Raw genomic sequence first — 19,376 nt, forward strand, 5'->3', positions numbered from 1 at the left:
TCTCTTATAAAGTTTTCTGATAGTTTTTGATAACGTGAAATTTCTTCCCAATTTACTTTGCCTTTGAATTCCCTAATGAAATCTTCTGACAGTTTTTGATGAACTGAAATTGCCTCCCAATCAACATAATCTTTTATTAATTCAAGGTGGCTCTTTTCAATAGTGTTCATTATTTATTTTATAATAGAAAGAAAAAAAAATGTCAATTTGTTTTAATCAAATGCAAAAATTTCTCTTCAATAACAACCTCCACATCTGGTGGGTGCATTAGTTAAAAGAATCAGTTTCTATGATAAAGGTGCTGATGTTTGTGTTGTCACTTTATTAAGTGATAATGTTTTCTTTAACTAGTGGTATAATGGTAATGTTGTGATGAAATTTTTGCATTTGTTTGAAATGTTCAAGTTTTGATGAAATTTTTGCATTTGTTTGAAATGTTTAAGTATTGCAAAAAATTTTGCATTTCATTTCAATATCTAAGTTTTGTAAATATTTTTGCATTTGATTGAATGAAAAACTATGTGAAGGTTTATGTGAAATTTTTCACATAAGTTTCCACATACTTTTGAATTTAAAAAGTATTGTAAGAATTCTTACTCCAGTGCCAGGAAATACATTTTATATCTACTGATATATGTAGGTAGTTTATTTCATTGTTTTATGGCAACAGGGAACGTTTTCTTGAAATATCAGAACAGTTTACACAATATTAACTAAGTATTATTTACCCATCAAACACTTGGCAATTTACACATTAGCTACTTCAGCTCAATCTGTACATCTTCAAGAAAATTCTTTTTCATGAACCAGGGGAACTGTTTTTCTGATTAAAAAATATGTACCTACCTCGTATTTTATAGAATGGGAATCATAATCAAGTTGAATACCTATAAATAAAATAATAAAAATGTAAATATATATATTTTTTTTAAATAGGTAGGTAACTCAAAAAATTGTTATCTGAAATCTGTACCTAACGTAAAAATAAATCCATAATAAATAAAAAAAAAAGTCCACAACAAAACACACAATTACGTGATTATAAAAATACTTGAATTTCAAACAAAGAAATGTCAGTTTAATAATACATAATTAGGTGATACCTACAATTGTTATCCAGCAACTAAACGACTCGTAAGTAGGCGATGTACAAAAGGTGTATACAAGTTGAGTAAGTTCGTCTGCTTGTAGACTACTGTGTAACGATGTAAATTAATTTAGAAACTCTGGCCATTATTTGTAAAGAAAAACAACAGCTTAAACTTGAACCATTTGTAATTGTACTTAAACCGACCACATTTCTCGATTCGACTGCCACGCTACTTATAAAAAATTTCAACTTTGTTTCATCGCACAACGCCATCGCCATCGCCACTGCCATACCATCGACTTGAGAAATAAATAAATTCGGCCAAAAACTCGAAAAAATATAAGGATAAGACGCAAACACCAAGATGAAGAAAAAAGAAAGCTTAGTTGAAAACTGTCTGCAGGAGACATGACGAGGATATTAATTATTTCGGATAGTGCCACAGAAACTTCCCGTTAACAAGCCAAGATATAAGACGAAATTTAGGTACCTAACGTTAAAATGAAAAGGCCAAGTCCGAAATAGTATATAATGATTTACCTCGCTTTATCCGATTTTTCCTCTTAATGACATTTCGAAACAGTAAATCTTGATGTTAGCTGGAAACTTGCTTTTATTAAAAATAAAATTAAAATTTCATATTGCCAAGTACGATAGGTTCGGTACCTTGAAATTAAAACCTTTATTCCAAACGTGTACGACGTTACAATGTCAATATCATAACATTTCAATCGGAATGAAAATCCCAAGTCTCTATATTTGACATGTTTAAATTAGTTAGGTAGCTACAAAGATGTTACACAACTGTACCATTCGATATCAATCGAAAGACAAACAGCTTGAAGTACGATTGCACCTTCATTTTCAGGTCCGTAACTTAAGTACTTGTTGGCTTGATTTTCTTGAGAGAAGCTAAGCTATATCTTGCCCTTCCAACTAACTGCAGTTTTGGGTGGAATAGTGCAGAAAATTTTATTTCTGTTGAACTTAGAACCCTTTGTTCGTTTACAAATTACGTGTACATATTTAAAGTTAATTTATAGGATTTGTTTTTTTTCCCAATTTATTCCTATTCAACTTTTATTGGATGGGTATACCTATCAACATTAAAAAAAAAAAAAACTAACAAAAAAAATCAGTAACCAAAAAATATGGTACCTATACCCACTCGAAATGAACTTTTTAAAATATAAATAAAATCCCTCAAAATATTCATATAACACTGTTCACAGAAAGTAGATATGCTTTATATAACGAAGCCTTTCATCTTTTTCCTCATTTTCCTTCCTTTTCTATTTTGCTTTATTTTTTACAATTGTCAGCAATAAACCTTCTTTATCTCATCAACAGCAAAATGATAAAAATAGAGAAAAAGTATTAAAAAATGTCGTATGCGTCATTTTGATGTTATCAATTTTGCGAAAACGAAATGAAAAAATCCCAGATATTTACTGACTTGTAAAAAATTCATTTTACCCCAGTAATGAGGAAAAAACGACTACAAAATAATAACTGTGTTTCTTGGACTATTTCAATCATTATAAATAAATCTGATAAACAATATTCGTTCAAAAGAGAATGAAGAAGCGAACGATATAAAATCTTTTCGAAATCAGTAAATTCTACGTATATTCATTTTTCTCGTTATATCAAGTCAGATAGTTTATAGGCATCAGTAGGTAGCAGTAGGTATACTAGGTAAGGTATTACGATTCTTTAGAATACTGTAGATACACGTTGATTGTAAAAATTTGCAACTTATTTGTATCCTCATTTCGTTTTACTCAAATGAAAATTCTGTTGCTTGAAAAGCACATGGAATTGATTTACATACTTACCCATCGTTACCTACACTTATTGTTTGTTTTTGTTTGCTCAATTTTTATAAAATTTCATCACTCTCACAATCAAACACCGAAGGGAATAGAAACAAAAAGCTATTTTGAGTTGTCCAAAAATACAAGGAAAAAAATCAAAATCTTCGAGTAAATTTTTTTCCAAGTTTGAATACTCAAAACATCTAAGTATCAATTTTAAAACCAGGCCAACTAAAGATAAATGAATAATTTTTTTTTAATTTACTTTTTTTCGCGAATTCTATATTTTTTTGAACGAATTCATACCTACCATCTTTCGCAGCTGGATTCTAAAAATCCGGCTAAAACCCAAACTAAGAATTCAAATTTTATGTTTTTATGTAAGAATTGGGCTACTTTTTTTTTCTTACCGTAAAAATGTTGTGGATACACTTGAAATAATATTTCTACTGTCTAGCTTTATGCTTCCAATGTAAATATCGCTTGGAGTTCAACAGTTCTCTGAATATTTTGGAGAGAAGACGTAAAAAACAAAGAGAAAAAATTATTCAAATTTCACAATTTTACACTCACACATGAAGAAAAATATGTTTTCTAACGTGAAATGTACCTATTGTAAAGAAAAAAAAATAATAATAATAATAAAAATAAGGGGATAAGAAACAAAATATTATTCAGACTCAGACCATACAATCGTTTGGAAGAAATAAAATAGTCCTCGTCCTCGTCTTCCTTATGTTAATAAAAGTAATATTTTCCGACCACGTTTTTATTTATTGTTGGAATGCTGTCGATCAATAAAATAAAATACATATCTAAATAAAATACACATAATTTTCAGTTGCAGAGGATAACGATAGATAATTACCTACAACTAAAATTTACACTGTTCATTTAAGTCATCAGAGTTCATTTGGAATTTATTTAAAATGTTGAAATAACCACTTCACCAATTATTTTTTCGTTTTTGCATTTATAATATTATTAAAAATCCTGAAATCCTTTTCAATAAAAAGATACAATCAAATTTTCAAACCTACAAGAAAAAAGAAGAAATTAGACAATTAATTAAGCCGCACGCCATTTACTATACGAAGTAAACGGATCAAATAAAAAAAAAACATTAGTGAAATTATTACTGCCAATTCCTAACCCCTTTTTCTTCATTTCATTTTTCTTTCATTCTTCAGAAACAGCTAACTTACTTACAACAAATGATACGTTACATAACAAAAGTCTGTATTCTTAATATCGTTTAGCTAAAAGAAAACGCTTGATTAAGAATCTTACGCGGAAGTATTTCTATTCAGGCATTCGTGCCTGTTTTTTTTTTTTTTATTTATTTATTAATTTCACCAACCTTGGCCTTGGTCCTTGGGTATCATTGGCTTTCTTAGGTACCGCTTTTTCCAACACGGAAAAATAAACTTAGTTTCAACAATATGTATTACAAAATAGGTACGCAGATTGGTAAGTAAATTATGCCAATTCTTCATTAAAATTTTCTTCTTCTTTCAACGAAAAAAAGAAGAAGGTCGGTACGTTCATAAATATACCGGATGTCTAGTAAGTGAATACGATAAATAGGTAAGCTTCAAATGTTTGATATTAGCATACGCACTTCACGATCAAAAGGTTGACCATCAGTTAAATTCAAGAGATAAGTTATGTATGTAATTCCAAAACAATATCATTTTTTAACCTTGAAGCAACTTTTTCATCACGAGGGTGAAACTAAACGAATGTTGGTAAAGTCTATGAAAAAATAGGTAAATTACGCTAAATTCAACTATAAAAAAAAAAAAACATTCCACATAAAAACTACACAGAACTATTAATGCGCACCTTCAGATCTTCTTCCGTCCAACGAGTCATCACACCAAATCACTGCTTCGAAAAAAGAAGCCAAATTAACATTTTCCCGTTCCACTTTTGTTTCTCGCCGTAAAAAATTCCAAATAAAAAAACCTCACTTAAATTCGATAAAATGCGATAAATTTCGATGGGAAAAACTCGTAATTTGACAATTGTTTCTCATTTGTTAAATTTATTTATCCATCCCCTGCCGCTGAAAGGGGGAAAAATGCGAATTTGGACAAATCGCGCAGCGAAGAAATTCGACAGTCGACACACCGGAGCCCATATTTTTCTAGTAAGATGACAATTGTAATACTAAGACAAACCCTATACTATAAACATGCAGTCGGAATGATTTCATTCAAAAACAACCGGAGAACAGATTTCTCGATAGAATAAAAGCAAGTTTTCGTTGATTTAACTCCTTTACAGTAGGAGAAGCATCATGCAAAATGATAAATTCCACCACACAAATACCTCGAAACGAATTATCTGATAGCGAGAAGATTAACAACCTTCCCGTCTCCTGTTCATTGTTCAATCCGTTAAAGCCGCTAAGTAAACTCCATCTAGGAATCTTCGAAGCTTAAGCAAACGAATTCGAATTGCAGATATTCCAGTACCATTCCCTATACCCGTTTCCGGCAAAGACCATTATTGAAATCAACTGCGTGCAAATCTGGTTCTATACTCTATATTTACCTAATGTTGTCCTTTTCTGTTTTCACTGAACGGTTAGCAAATATCAGAATTAGGGCTCGGGAAACGAAAAAAGCTTGCTTTGTTTTTCTAATACTTACCATCGTTCTTTTTGTTCGACGAATAACAATATTTAAAGCATGATATTTGCGTTAAAAAAGTGTCGAGATCGATCAAATTAGGCACCTCTACCAATTACTTTAAAATACATACATAGGTAGGTAATCATCCTATCGCACTCAATTGCGGTTGAAAATGGAGAGAAAAAATCATAAGGTTAAATTAGTACGTATAAGCATCAAATTCGTAGTACATAATTTAAACGATATGTAAATACGTATATTAATCGTTGTTCGTCAATTCCATTGAGAACATTTTTTCAAAGTTTTTCCTGCTTTAAAAAAACAGTAACACACACACTCGCAGTTACGATAGGTAGGTATAGGTAACAAGGTACAGCTACTCGTACATGTTGCTGGAAGCTATTAGTATTACCAATGTAACAATGTGAACATGCTTTCACATTTCAGCTTATTTATACCTAGTTATATACGTACACATAACAGATATAAAATAATGTACATTGTTTTCATTTCCTAAGTTATTACAATTAATTGATTCAACAAATAAATCGGTTTCCGCAGCTTCGGAACCTAAAATATACAAATTTCTCCAGCAGTGGCGTAGCCAAGGGGGGCGAAGGGGGCCATGGTCCCCCCTTGCGAGCAAAAATTTGAAAGAAAACATGCTAAAATGGACGTTTTTTTGTTGTTTGGACCCATTTTTTTTTAAATTTTCGCTCTCGCTTCGCTCGAGCAGTAATTTTGCCTTAATTTTCATGAAATCATCACACATAACAATAAGTTTCCAGATAATTACCCCTCATATCGGTTTTTCATGCCTAAAAAATCTGGTTTTGCCCCCTCTTTGAGAAAATCCTGGCTACGCCACTGTTCATCTCCAGTGATTTCACAACTGAAAATTTGAAAAATATACATACAGTTCTGAACCGGTGGAAACCAATTTTTGAAAAGTGATAAGTAATCGATCAAGTAGGTCACTAATTTATAACAAGCACCAATCGCTTTCATGAATGCTCAAGTTGAATATTGATAGTTTTTTATAGCACTTTTTGAAAATCTGGGATTGTCAAAATATAGCTGGAGGCTTTAGACCAGTCTACTCAAAATGTTGAAATTATAGGGTATAAGCAAGTTTTAGCTTTATAATTTCATTAGTTAAGATTTTGAAGAAAATTCCAACGATAGAAAATCTGTTGGAGACTTCAGAACTATGTACTTATACTTAAAATGGTTCGAAATCTGCCCCAATAGATTTGTGAAGGGGGAGGGGACAGAAAATTGAGTACATAACAAATTTCAACTTTCTGGGCCAAATTTGGTAAAATTTTGAAATTTTTCGCATTTTCGTCGTAACAATTTACAAAAAATTCATCAACACTGAGAAATGCATTTTAGAACCTGAAATTTTGGCTGGTGATGTATTTCTGTATGCTCTTTTGATTTAGGTTTGTCTAAATCAAAAAATTTTGGGGCATCCTCCATAGTTAGATACTTAATTATTTAAATCGAAAAAACAACGTTTTCTTACCTTTTTGCCGTCTAAATCATGAGTAACAATTGCTAATACTTTATCTACGCTAGAAGCTTCTGCGAAAGTAACAAATCCGAACCCCCTGCAACATAATAAAAACATAAATATTATAATAATTTTTGAAAATAAGATAACACTTAAATTTTTCAAATTGTAGTACGGAATTTGTTGCATATCAAAGAACAACAATAAAATTACGCTAGTTGATTTATGAATGCAGTTCAAAATGATAAATGATATCTAATGCGCAACAACAAGAACCTATTTTTCAACAACTCCCACGAAATTGCAATGAGTGCCAAGGTAGGTAGGTATACTTACCACCTAAAACTTGCATAAATTTGTATCATTGGAAATGAACTGGCTCTCATTTTTTCCCTCAACTTATATTTTTCTACGAATTATTTCACTCAAAATCGTTGAAGCACGCACTCATTTATTCTATCAATTAGGTGCGTAAACTATATTTTTAGCTGAATATTAAAATTATTTATGAGTGTAGTAAGTAGAAACACTTATTTCAATGTTGTTCTATTGGAACCAACATATCCAGTCAATAAAGCTTAACTTAATACTTACAGGTGTCAGGTACCTATGGGTTTTGTATTCACCATTTACGTAAAATTATTTTGAAATTTTAGCAGGTAATGGTGTGTTTTTTATTTTAAATTTGAGAATAAGTACATCAAGTGGACGAGGAGGGGTCTATGTTGAAATCGATGGAATATTCATGTTTATAAATTCATTATGTTTCAAAATTGCTTATCTACTTTCACATACTCAAGCATTCAGAAATAGCTATCATACAACATCAAAAGCATCAATAAACACAAGAACATCATTTTCAATACAACTGGTTTGCAATAAAATATAAGTTCAAAAGAAAAATCTCAAAGGAAGTCAATGCATAATACGAGTCCTAGTCGAAACATTTAAGATACCAACATACATAATATGAAAACGCAGAAACGCCGAAGTAAATAAGACTTCTACAAATACCCCGAATGCAATGCTTGTAGCGGAATATCAAATCGTTATTCACCCAAATACATATAATAATATGAGTATAGGAGTAAACTACCCACCTATATATTTATGTATAGTGCAATTGTGTATCCTTACGCATCCACACACTACACAGTACACATAGGTAGGTACAGGTACCTAGACCTACCTACAATCAATAAGGAGGAAATGCAATTTCGTTTGCGTACGTTTCTTCTACATGTACCTATTCGTACTCGTAGACTATAGCATGTTTTCATAACAAAAATACTTATTGTACAATGTACATCCTACGTATATATATATGTATACGCAGTGCAGCGACTGCTATTTTTCTCTAAAATGGTAGTGGGAGAACACTTTTGAGATGTAAAAAGGTTACAAATATTATTTTCAGACCTACACATAGATAGGTATGAATGTCTAACGCGACTGCAGTTTTTAAAGAAATCAGATAGAACAATTTTCAACTAGTTCGCAGCCCTTTTCAGTTTGCAAAAGCTGTGTATAAAACTAATTTTATCAAATTGGTCTATAGTTCACTTTTAGATGTAAGTATACGTACATTTCCACGGTAAAAAAGTAAATTAAGTGAATTCCGTTGGCCAAATCAAACAAAAATTGAAAAATGTATCATCGATTCTAAAAAATATTTTTTACCTTCACTCGACGAGATAGGCAACATGTTCATTGTATGTACAATGAAACGATTTTGTGGTGCTTTGAGCTGACTCACGCCTCACCACAGCATCTCTGAAGTTGGCACACAGAATATATGAATACACGTAAGTACCTAGTACCTTGTGGTGCCCGGGTCTTTTATGGTAATTGTGGTGCCCGCGTACATAGAGGATCATATTATATATATGTATGATAAAGGTGTTTTGGAGCAGTTTATTTTTTGGGGGGTTTTTAGTCATAGTGGTGCCCGTTATATAAACTTGGTACTTGTGGTGCCCGCCTCAAAAAAATTTTTTTCACCTTAGAGTGCATTTCATCAAATTCTACATCGTTTTATATAAAAAGACCTTGTGGTGCCCGATTTGGGCGCCACAAGCCCAAAACCAGGCACCACAATGACTACGTATACTTAAAACGGGCACCACAATGACTAAGTTTAAATCTACTCGTATCTATGCACAAGTATTATATTTAGATTCCTTTCTTTTTTTTTTTGCTTATTTGCGAACTATTTGAAAATGTCAAATATAATTGTTCGATGCAGCGGAAAATTTTTCACGAAGACAACTCGATTTTCCAGACTGAAAAAATTCCCAATGCAAAAGTCATCGTTGAAGTATTTAATTAAGGTAGGTGTAGGTAGCTTATGGCTGTTGAAAACTAGAAACAATTTACATCGAACTGCCATAACATTTGACTAATAACTCATCGAAAATAGCATAATGAATGGAGGCGAGAACACGTCATTGACAGAAGAGCGACTGAAAACAGAAAATAGGGGACGAACCTGCAAATGTATTATTCGTGTTGTAACAGTCAAGCGTCGCGTGGTCTACCGCGTATAGGGCTAATACGCTATTTAACGACGCAAAACGTTTCTCCTCTTATCAAATTCTCTACAAAATAGTGATCTAACCGCGGTATTATTTTACACATCTTCGCTATTAACCATGCCCCAAAATTTACCAGACTTATTTCAACTAAAAAAATAGGTACTGTATACATTATTAATACGAGTACACCCATCTATGTACTTACATTTGAACCTACATATGTAGTATACGTAATTAATTTATAGGTACTAGGTAGGTGATATAAAATACATTTATAGCAATTGTATTTCGAATTAATTTTTTGTTACGATTCAAAAAGATGGCCAAAATATAGATGGAAAAATGGTTTACCTTCACAATCAGACGGTTAAAGAATCCATGCATGATTTTCACGATAAAAAGACATAAACGAATTGCTCTTCACTCTTCAGTATGTCTGCTCCATTTAGAATTACATACATGTAGGTAGGTACTACCTATCGATATAACACGACATCGCGTCACCGAAAAGATGCAGGCAAGTTAACGAGTTGTTCACAGCAAAGCGTTCTCTTTCAGCAAAACGTACCAGAGAAACGGTGCTATGATGATTCGTTTCCTCGTCACAGTGTAATAGTTTCTGTTTCCTATATTCCTATTCACACGAGAAGGCAATTTACCCGCGGGATTCCATCGTTGACATTTCTTTCATCCTTTTCCATGATTAACTGAAAAGTGAAAACTCAACAAATCTGGAAATGCGGTAAGGACGTTATATTTTTTATTCTTCGTTACTGAGAGGGAAAAAATAATAGTACGAGTACGGCAGAATAAATGAATGATAAAACAAATGAAAAACTACACCCGCTGTTAGATAATGTGGAAAATTATTTTTCACAACGAGAATAGGGAAGGTAGAATTAGAAATTATAATTTACTCAAACCACAATTGTTCGGGTATCGGTTGCTGATTTCTCTATAAATCATCAAACACGTAGAAAGGGAAGGCGAAGAGTTTGACGAGGTTTCTGAACAAAGATTCAGGAACAGGATTTGATAAAAATACGTAGGTATACTTTAAGTAGATATGGAGGTACTCGAGTTATTAAACCCATTGGAGGTTCTCTAAGGTTTCAATGTTGTGGAAACAAATTGCTTTGAAAAGTGAAATAGAATACCCCGCCTAATTGACCAAATCACAAAAAAATTGAGCTTTCAAAAAAAAAAATTTTGTAAAATAATCTTACATACATACTTACAGGGTTTGCCTGACCACAAAAAAAGAACGAAATTGACCCCACTCTCGTTAAGAATTACTTTTTCCATCATCGTCGTAAAATACCTATAGCCTATTTTCTCGTTTCCTACTTCTTCCTTAAAAACTGATCAAAAATTACATTTAAAGTTTTCAAAATTAAATAAAAGTTGATGATATTCATGTATTTTTAAATAGTTTGTTTGTGCTCAAAATCAATCTACAAAAATGTATGAATCTCTCATTAAATTTGAATCAGTCATTTCGAAAACCCCATTCTGAACCTTTTTAAAATTTTTCAGGAAATGAAAAAAACTGTTTGTGCGCTTTATTTTCATGGTATAACAGTAAACTTGTGCAGTAATCGATAGGTCTTATGATTACAAATATTTCCGTACCTTTACCAGAACTTGAAGTTTTGTAGGCTGCGAGCAATTCCATTGTGAAATATGTGGAGTTATGGGGTTTTCGAAATGACTTTTTTTTAAAACCTGAAAAGTGACACGTAATAAAATCCAGTAACTACAATACCCAAAATGATTGAGTATGGATTTTCATTCATTTATTGAAGTTATACTTGCAATCTACGACTCAATTAATGTAATGTAATAAAGAAGCAACAAAAATGTTATCCATTTCGCGGCATAAATTAAAAAATTGAATTACGTTGATGTTCATGAAATTAATGTTCTTTGTTTGTCTTATAAAAAAATGATTTCAAAAACCCTGTAAATGCAGGAGTTATGGGGTTTTCGAAATGACAAACGCTGAAATATGCACTTTTGAGCTACCTTCCAACTTTATCCGATAGAGCTCGCAAAGCACCATCAGAATCAGTGAAAAACATAAAAACCCCTTAAATGGTGATTTATGGGGTTTTCGAAATGACTGATTCATTTAATTACCTAATGTTGAATAAATTTTTCAAAAAAGTAAAAAAAATAAATAAATCAAGATTACCTAGAACATGAAAACGAAAAAAAAATTGATGAAAAATATATTTCAGGATTCGGCATTTTGGAAAAAAGTGCACATTTTTATTGAAAGAAAATTTTGGATTGAAACATCTTGGTTTTCCTGAAAAATAACAAGAAGTTGAAAATTTTGTTCAATTCAGTGTCCCATTCTCCACCACGCTATTTTTTCCGTTAACTATTTCGCTACAACAAATGAAAATTCCTTCAATTAAAAAGTTGTACGCACAGGTGCATTTCCTCTATAGCAAAAAAAAAAAATGTTTCTTCTTTTCAGTTATTTAATCAACTTTTAATTATCAAGAAAAAGAAAAAAATCGCAGCACATAAAGAATGTGGTACTGATGCTTTAGAAACGTAATACGAGCCTAGATTCGAGACAGAACTGTACCGTAATGCAAATATTACTTTGGTACGAATACATTTGACAATTCTTTCCTTCATTTACCAAACGATAAAAAACATTTTCTTCCTGGTAAAGCTTTCCATTTAGGTAGACTCTAAATTATTCCACCTACTTTTTTCCTTGGGATAATAACAAACGTTTTTCAGAATAAAATTTACATTAGTCTATTTCTTTGAAAATTGAAATTCGTAAAATTTTATTCTGCTTTGTTGCAATCCTTTATAGTTTTTTTTTTCGATGGCTTCAACGGTCCTGCATTAAACCGAAACATTATCTTTTCTACGTGTCAGCTTTATACGGCATTGCAGGGTGTTAAAAATTATATATATTTTTTTTCATACGAATTCCCACCGAGACAAATTAAGACACAGAAATTACGCAATTTATAAAAAAAGATTTGATCCAAAAAATGTTGAATCGCCTGATTCTATTATTTACTCGAATGGTAGTAAGTTAAGTACAGATATCTGTAAAAAATGTATTCTTCGTGAAAAGAGAAAAAATTGTTTACAACGCACACGTTCACACAATTCAAAAAATGTCAATCCCAATAAAATTATTATCAATTTTTAAAACCAAAAGTCCTTATCACCGCACAAAACGAAAAAAAAACTGTAAAAGTATAAAAACTCGCACTAGGGAAATTCGATGCGTGTAATTTTAATATGATGCAATTATTTTCACTTGGCAATTTCGCAAAGTACGAGTAGGTAAAAAGTAAAAACGTACGCACGAACGTTAAAAAAAATAAGACGTTCACGCTGCCGGAGAATATCAACATTAAGAAAAATATAAGTGGTGAATTACTGGATTTATCGTTTATTTTTAGGCCATTATCGATGATAACGGCGTTGAGGATATTTCAAAATCTAATGAATCGCTTCAGGAAGCAAAATAAAAAGGAAGACATAAACTTTACGTCGAATCAAGTCAGCTTAGGAGAAAGCCCATTTTCGATAGTCTCATCATTAAACACATTATTCGTATTAGTCGTTGCGCCTCAAGTGTAAGGTCAATTCTCTCAGCTATATCACATCCAACTTAGAACACCACAAACCGAAAATAAACCTTACGAAATTTCGTCCGAAGAAAAAGATTCCTTTATAGACGAAAAACGATTCTGAAATACCAACTTGAGTTGACGCATATTTTTCTGCGCCAAAATTGACAAAAATAAAAAAAAAAATTCATCGATCAAGTTTTAAATTGTACGGATTCTTCATTCTTGGAAAAGATTTACACATCGTCGCATTCAGCCCATCACCGAGTTTTAAAAAATTCCCAATACAAATATACCAAAACACGCTTAGTCTAATAATCTTTAACAAGGCTGATTTATTCGCTGATAGGACACTAATAATATACATATATGTATACTAAAACATATTTAGGTACTATAGGTAGTTGGGTAGTGGGTACCTATATGAACGTCATGCAAAATTTTTCTTCGTTGCCAATAAAAAATATATTTTTCACATGGGTAGAATTCGAATCTATGTACCTACATTCACAATGTCAGATGCATGTATGGTATATTGGTATATAGGCATTTTGTCCGTGATACAAGCTAAATTTGTACATAATAATTGAGAAAGGCATTTCCACCGAGACATACTTGCTTTCATATGTTAATATGGATTATTCTTTTTTTTCGCAGAATTATTCGCTCCATTTCTCTTTGTTAAAATTTCATTCTGCATTTCTACTATTTCAATTTTCTTTCAAGGTATTCCTCTCATACTCATTTTTTCTCTCAGAGATTTCTTCCTTTTCCAGTGATTCTTTTTCTTTTCTTTTTTACCTCGAAGAATTCACTATTTTTCTTACCGTTCGACCCTCGAGGTTCCTTTTTTTCATTATTCGTTCTTCAATATAAATTTATGATAAAACTGCATACTTACCTACACGGTACTAGCAATATATTCAACGAAAATAGCGAGACTGCTTTAGAATAACTCACTGTGGCATAACTTACATTACACATCTCGTACACATACCACAGTGGCTAACTTTACCAGTAAAAAACATCAATAAATACAAAGCACAGGTCAATGCATGAAACGAAAACGATATATTTACTCACGTACTGCTGTTGTGGGTAAGGTGGGTAAGGTAGGTACATACATTACAACCTTTATAACAATTTATAAAAAGTGCATTAGATGGTTGTGTAATCGACCCTCGTTATTTTTCAAATCAAAAGTACCTATCTTAATAAAATAGGTATCGTATTTGCTTTTTCAGCAAATACATATATCGCAGCTCAAAGAAATAAAAAAAATCAAGGATTTCAAAAATAAGTATTCTAATTGGATCGAAAACGAAAATGAAATATCTAAACCCACCTATGCATGTAGGTACTCGTATTCACGTATACAGGAAGGTGAGGTGATCTCTCGTACCTTATGGTCCAATACGTAGTTTGTTTTGTTTCTATTCGAGATGAAGCTCTAAATTCTGCACAGTTTCGTCTCATGCGTGAAAAAATGGAAAGAAATATCGAATTTTACATATAACATCAGCCACACCCCATAAAAAGAGGAAAACACTGAGAATAAAATCAAGAAATGCTCATGTGTAAGTACGTATCAAACTGGAATCAAATTTTCAAAAAAATAATTTATCCCCGATTTTTTGAAATTCGAATTCCACCCGATTTGTACTGCCTTGATGTCACTTTTGCTCTCTAACCTTTCCATAGGTAGGTAAGGTCTAAATAGAAATTTAATAGTTTGCTTCATCGTAAAAAGGATATCAGCAGTTAGGTACCTATAGCTATACCTATAGCTATACCTATACCTGAAATGCAACTATCTAAACACAAAATCACTTTTTCGCGTATAGAGCTAATCTTTTAATATGGACTTGAAAGTCATCTGGGACACGAATTCAGAAACTTTTAGACGTCCGAAACAAATTTCTAGATTGCTTTGAAAAATTTACGAATTTAAGATAGGTTCATTGGCCCAAAATTGGACGTTAGTGATAATGAATAATCAATATTGATTTTTGTTGGGGAACCAAAGTGATTAACTGATTATAAAATGGACATACATATTTTGGCCTCATTTTTGAAATCCTCGCAATATCACCAATGTATAGGTAATAGGTACCTACCCAATGATTTTTGCAGAAAAAAAAACAAACGTCGGCACTCACATGTAAAATCATTACGAAAATAATATTGATCAGAAATTGGGGTTCGTGATATTTTTACTGACTAGCGAGATGATAATCAAAGAAAACAAATCAACGAATCATCACGCACTCAGATAATATCTTCATTCAAATAGCAACAGTGCCATCTTAAAAAAAAAAAAAAAACCAGGTAACCAAATTAGATTCTAAAAGTAAAAATACCCACTTAGCTTGACAAATTATCGAAACATCGCTCAAATGACGTTCTGATAAATAATTAACAAGATAAGTAACTATAAGGTACAACACATGAAAACTTAGGTAAATGAAATTATATACTAGTTTAACGAATGGAAAACGAAAAGGGAAGGCTTAAGTTAAACAAACAGTTATTTATTTTATGATTAGGAGGAATTTTATAGACGATGTTTCGAACAAACAGGCAAGAAAAAAAAATCCTGAAATGTCGTTGTTGAACTTCAAGAATAAAAGAAAGATTAAGTCAATATTAAAACATTTTCAAGGCTGTGAAAGGGGTGGCCCCAGAAAAACTTTAATTGTTATAACGAAGTAAACTTTTTCTAATTTAAACTCCAACCAGAATTTTCGAAGCTGTTGGTATTCTCCAACTGTATCAGACTTTGTGTATATACGAAAACTTTCTAATTATTAATCCCCATCGTCCTTAGTATTACTTATACAATATGTCGGTGAAAATGCGGTAATTTTGTTGAAATTCAAATTTGAAATCTTCATTTTTCGTCATTTCAACACCTCCAGCACAATAAACTTTTCAACGTTTTTTTCTCTTCTTTATCGCATGCTAGTTCTATTTCTACGCAAAATTTTCTGTCGCTTATTCTATCGTTGATAAGATTTCCAATTTAATTTTCCACAATCGCGCTAACATTTTCATTTTTCGCAACAACGCGTTCGTAGTACGCGATGATTTTATTTTTCTTGCTCGCCATTAATTGGCTATTTATTTATTCCCCATTTCGGTGTTTTCAACAAACAATTTTTTACATTTGAATGAAATGAATTGACAGATGGTCATTTTTTACGTAAGTCGGAAATTTGTCGATGAGTGAACATGGTATTCAACTCATTTTTCTTCTCAAATGAAAAATCAAAATGATTGTATTTTGATCAAAAGCCTAAAATTACTTCATTCATGAAGATCCATGTCATTCAGTGTCATGTAATAGATAAAAGCTACACTTGGAAATTCAACACTTTAGGATCAATGAAAAAAAAAAAAAAAAAAAAAACAATAAAGTCATCTCAAAGTCGAAATAGCTTTACAGTAATAAGTATGTTCGAAAGTAGGCACATCATGAAGTAATACATTAATGAGTTAGGAGCAATGTTATTACATAGACACCAAGCTACCAACACATAAAACTCACATATATTTCCAAAATCATAGACAAATACAAACATAACCGTGTTTAACGATGAAACCCAACCCACATAAATGTTACCTTTTTAATATCATAAAAAACGCATATACCTACATTGTAGGTGTACCAGCTTTTCTGAAACTTTCCAACGAATTTCCATATTTTCGTACGTTTGTTATTATTTTCCACTTTTCATTTTATAACTTCTCCTTTCAAAGCCACTTTAATTCTTTTTTCTAAATCCAACTTTTCTTTTTAAACCGACGTCATCTTAATCAAAAAATATGAATTTAATTAAACGTTTAATTAAATATAAAAACTTTTCAAAGAAGATAAAAAGAAAAATGGATTTTAATGAAGAGCCGCGCCGTCAACATAGATGGCTAGGTACCTCCATTTATACAGATGAAAAAAGAACAAACAACTTCCTAATGACAAACGCAAAAAAGTTGAAATAATTTCGCGTTATTTTTTGTCCTTAATCCGAATTCTATCCGCAGTATTAACCGTAACGTAATTACGAAAAATATACCTTTCAAACTTTGCCTTTTCTCCGGCATATTACCGATAGTAAGTTCATTTGTTTGATACTACAATTATAATTTGAATATTTACCTGTAAACACGAAATGCATTATGCATGCAGAGCATTTTAGAGTCAAAATAAGAAATCATGCAACGTCTACTAAATACCAATGCAATTATGACTGCTAAATTTGTAGATCACAGAAACTGTTGTAGGATGATTTTTCAGTTTTGTTCTCATTTTTCGACTTTACTTGAATCGACAATCAAAAACGATAGCTGATGATTGAGATTCGTGTCACAAAAACACCATTTCATCTAGACTAGACATGCATTTTGGCATGAAATTATTCGTTTCGATTCCTTTAATATAATAACACACGTTCTGAAAAAATTTGTTCACTTTTTCAACATCACATCTTTCATCTTCCATTTCAACAACCTGTAGCCTATAAACTTGCGAGTAGTTATCTAATTACACCCCAATTTTGTCCCCCCCCCCCACCTGTATTAGTTTGTCAGATCCTCAGATGGCAAAAAGTTGGAAAAAAAACTCAATAAGCCAGCTAATAGTGCTGTAACAGAGAGATTAGGCAATCACACCTACAGGTATTAAACAAGCGTTGCATAATCACTGGACAGGAGGCATAACATTTGCCCCGACCAGACCAGATCATTAATGTAAATGAGGACGATCAGGGCAAATGAAAATCTATGAGAAATTTCCAACTCGAGCACTACCTACGACTGTACCGTAAGTATTCGTATTGGCTTCGTTGTTACAATGACTTTTGTTTGGTTATTCTTTGTTTCATTAGGTACGTATATGTTGTTTCATTATACCAACTCACATAAACATAAACAAATTTAGTATGATAGCGTCAGTTAACTCGATTTCTTTCGTGTTTTCGTTTACTTTTTCTTTTCTGTAAGTATTAGGTCAGGTTCATTTTGTCGTAAAACTAAACGCAATAGACAATTCCTGTTCTAAGGAAAAGTTTTCGGAAACTTCGCCGAATAAGTAAAGTGAAACTTTTCGAACTTTTATTTACATCGTTTTGTAAATGTAATAAACAGCCGTCTAGGGAACTATAAACTTACACCAACAGATATTACACCTTTAAATGCGCTGATTACTTCAGATCACAAATTTAAAAACTTCAAATTTTCAGATTTGAATAACGAATTATGGTATGAATGTATTCAAATTCCTGTCATGAGAGTACTTGTAAATGAAAGTTGAAAATTTTCTACACTTAGGTATAGGAGGTCTTTCGCATTATATAGGCCCACACGAGATATGATAAGTAAGATTTGACGCAATAAATCCAAGATTCGGTGACGAGTTTTTTATTTTATTTTAGGGGAGGGGGGGTAAGTGAGAGAAGTTGTAAAGTTATCGCCAATTAAACGTGCGTTCAACTTGATTCAATTAATTTGGAAACTTGGTACAATACGGTGATAATTTCTATTCCCAGATAATGGCTATACATAATTGATTTCGGGTCAGTACCCGTTTACCGTTATATAATTACCTATATTTTTTTTTTCAATTTAATTTTTTAAATATCTAAAATTAATTCACCACAGGCTGACTATTTCATTAAAGCATATTTAGCTTGTTCAATTAGAAGCATAGGTAACTCACGTAACTGATTTTCAATTGAGATTTACAAAAATGGGCCTACTAAGCAAAAACCTATACATCTAAAGCAGGTATTACAGAATTTTTTTTTACGATGGAATGTTACCATTTAGAACGAAAATCGTCACATTTATCTTTTATAGCAACCTTAAAGACTATTACGCCAAACAATTAAATCTTATATGTCTGATTGCAAAAGTTCCACACGAATGAGTTTTCATGTAATGCACTTTATAAGACCCATAAGGTTGCTTGAAAAACACGTCTATACCGGATCTATAACACTGAGTAACGTCTTCAGAAATTCAAAAGCTCTTCAAAGTGAAATATTTTGAAAGTTTATATACCAATTCTACACGTACACCCCCCCCCCCCTCTTCTATACATCGAATATTCAAAAGGGATGATATCATTCGATATAACTGGAGCTCATAATGTAAAGAAACGTTTCTTATA

The 19,376-nt window shown here is 31.9% G+C and overlaps 1 protein-coding gene across 2 annotated transcripts in view; it reads right to left on the minus strand.

Moving 5' to 3' along the window:
- Rbp6 (RNA-binding protein 6) overlaps positions 1-19,376 on the minus strand; it is a 324,961-nt gene that overhangs the window by 144,946 nt on the left and 160,639 nt on the right. For both annotated transcript variants that reach the window (XM_065344750.1, XM_065344752.1), the window contains exon 4: positions 7,075-7,159. In XM_065344750.1, the coding sequence (XP_065200822.1) occupies positions 7,075-7,159 (85 nt within the window). The remainder of the gene's footprint in view (positions 1-7,074; positions 7,160-19,376) is intronic.

Source organism: Planococcus citri, chromosome 1 (genome assembly GCF_950023065.1).
Source record: "Planococcus citri chromosome 1, ihPlaCitr1.1, whole genome shotgun sequence".
NCBI classification, from domain to species: Eukaryota; Metazoa; Arthropoda; class Insecta; order Hemiptera; family Pseudococcidae; genus Planococcus; species Planococcus citri.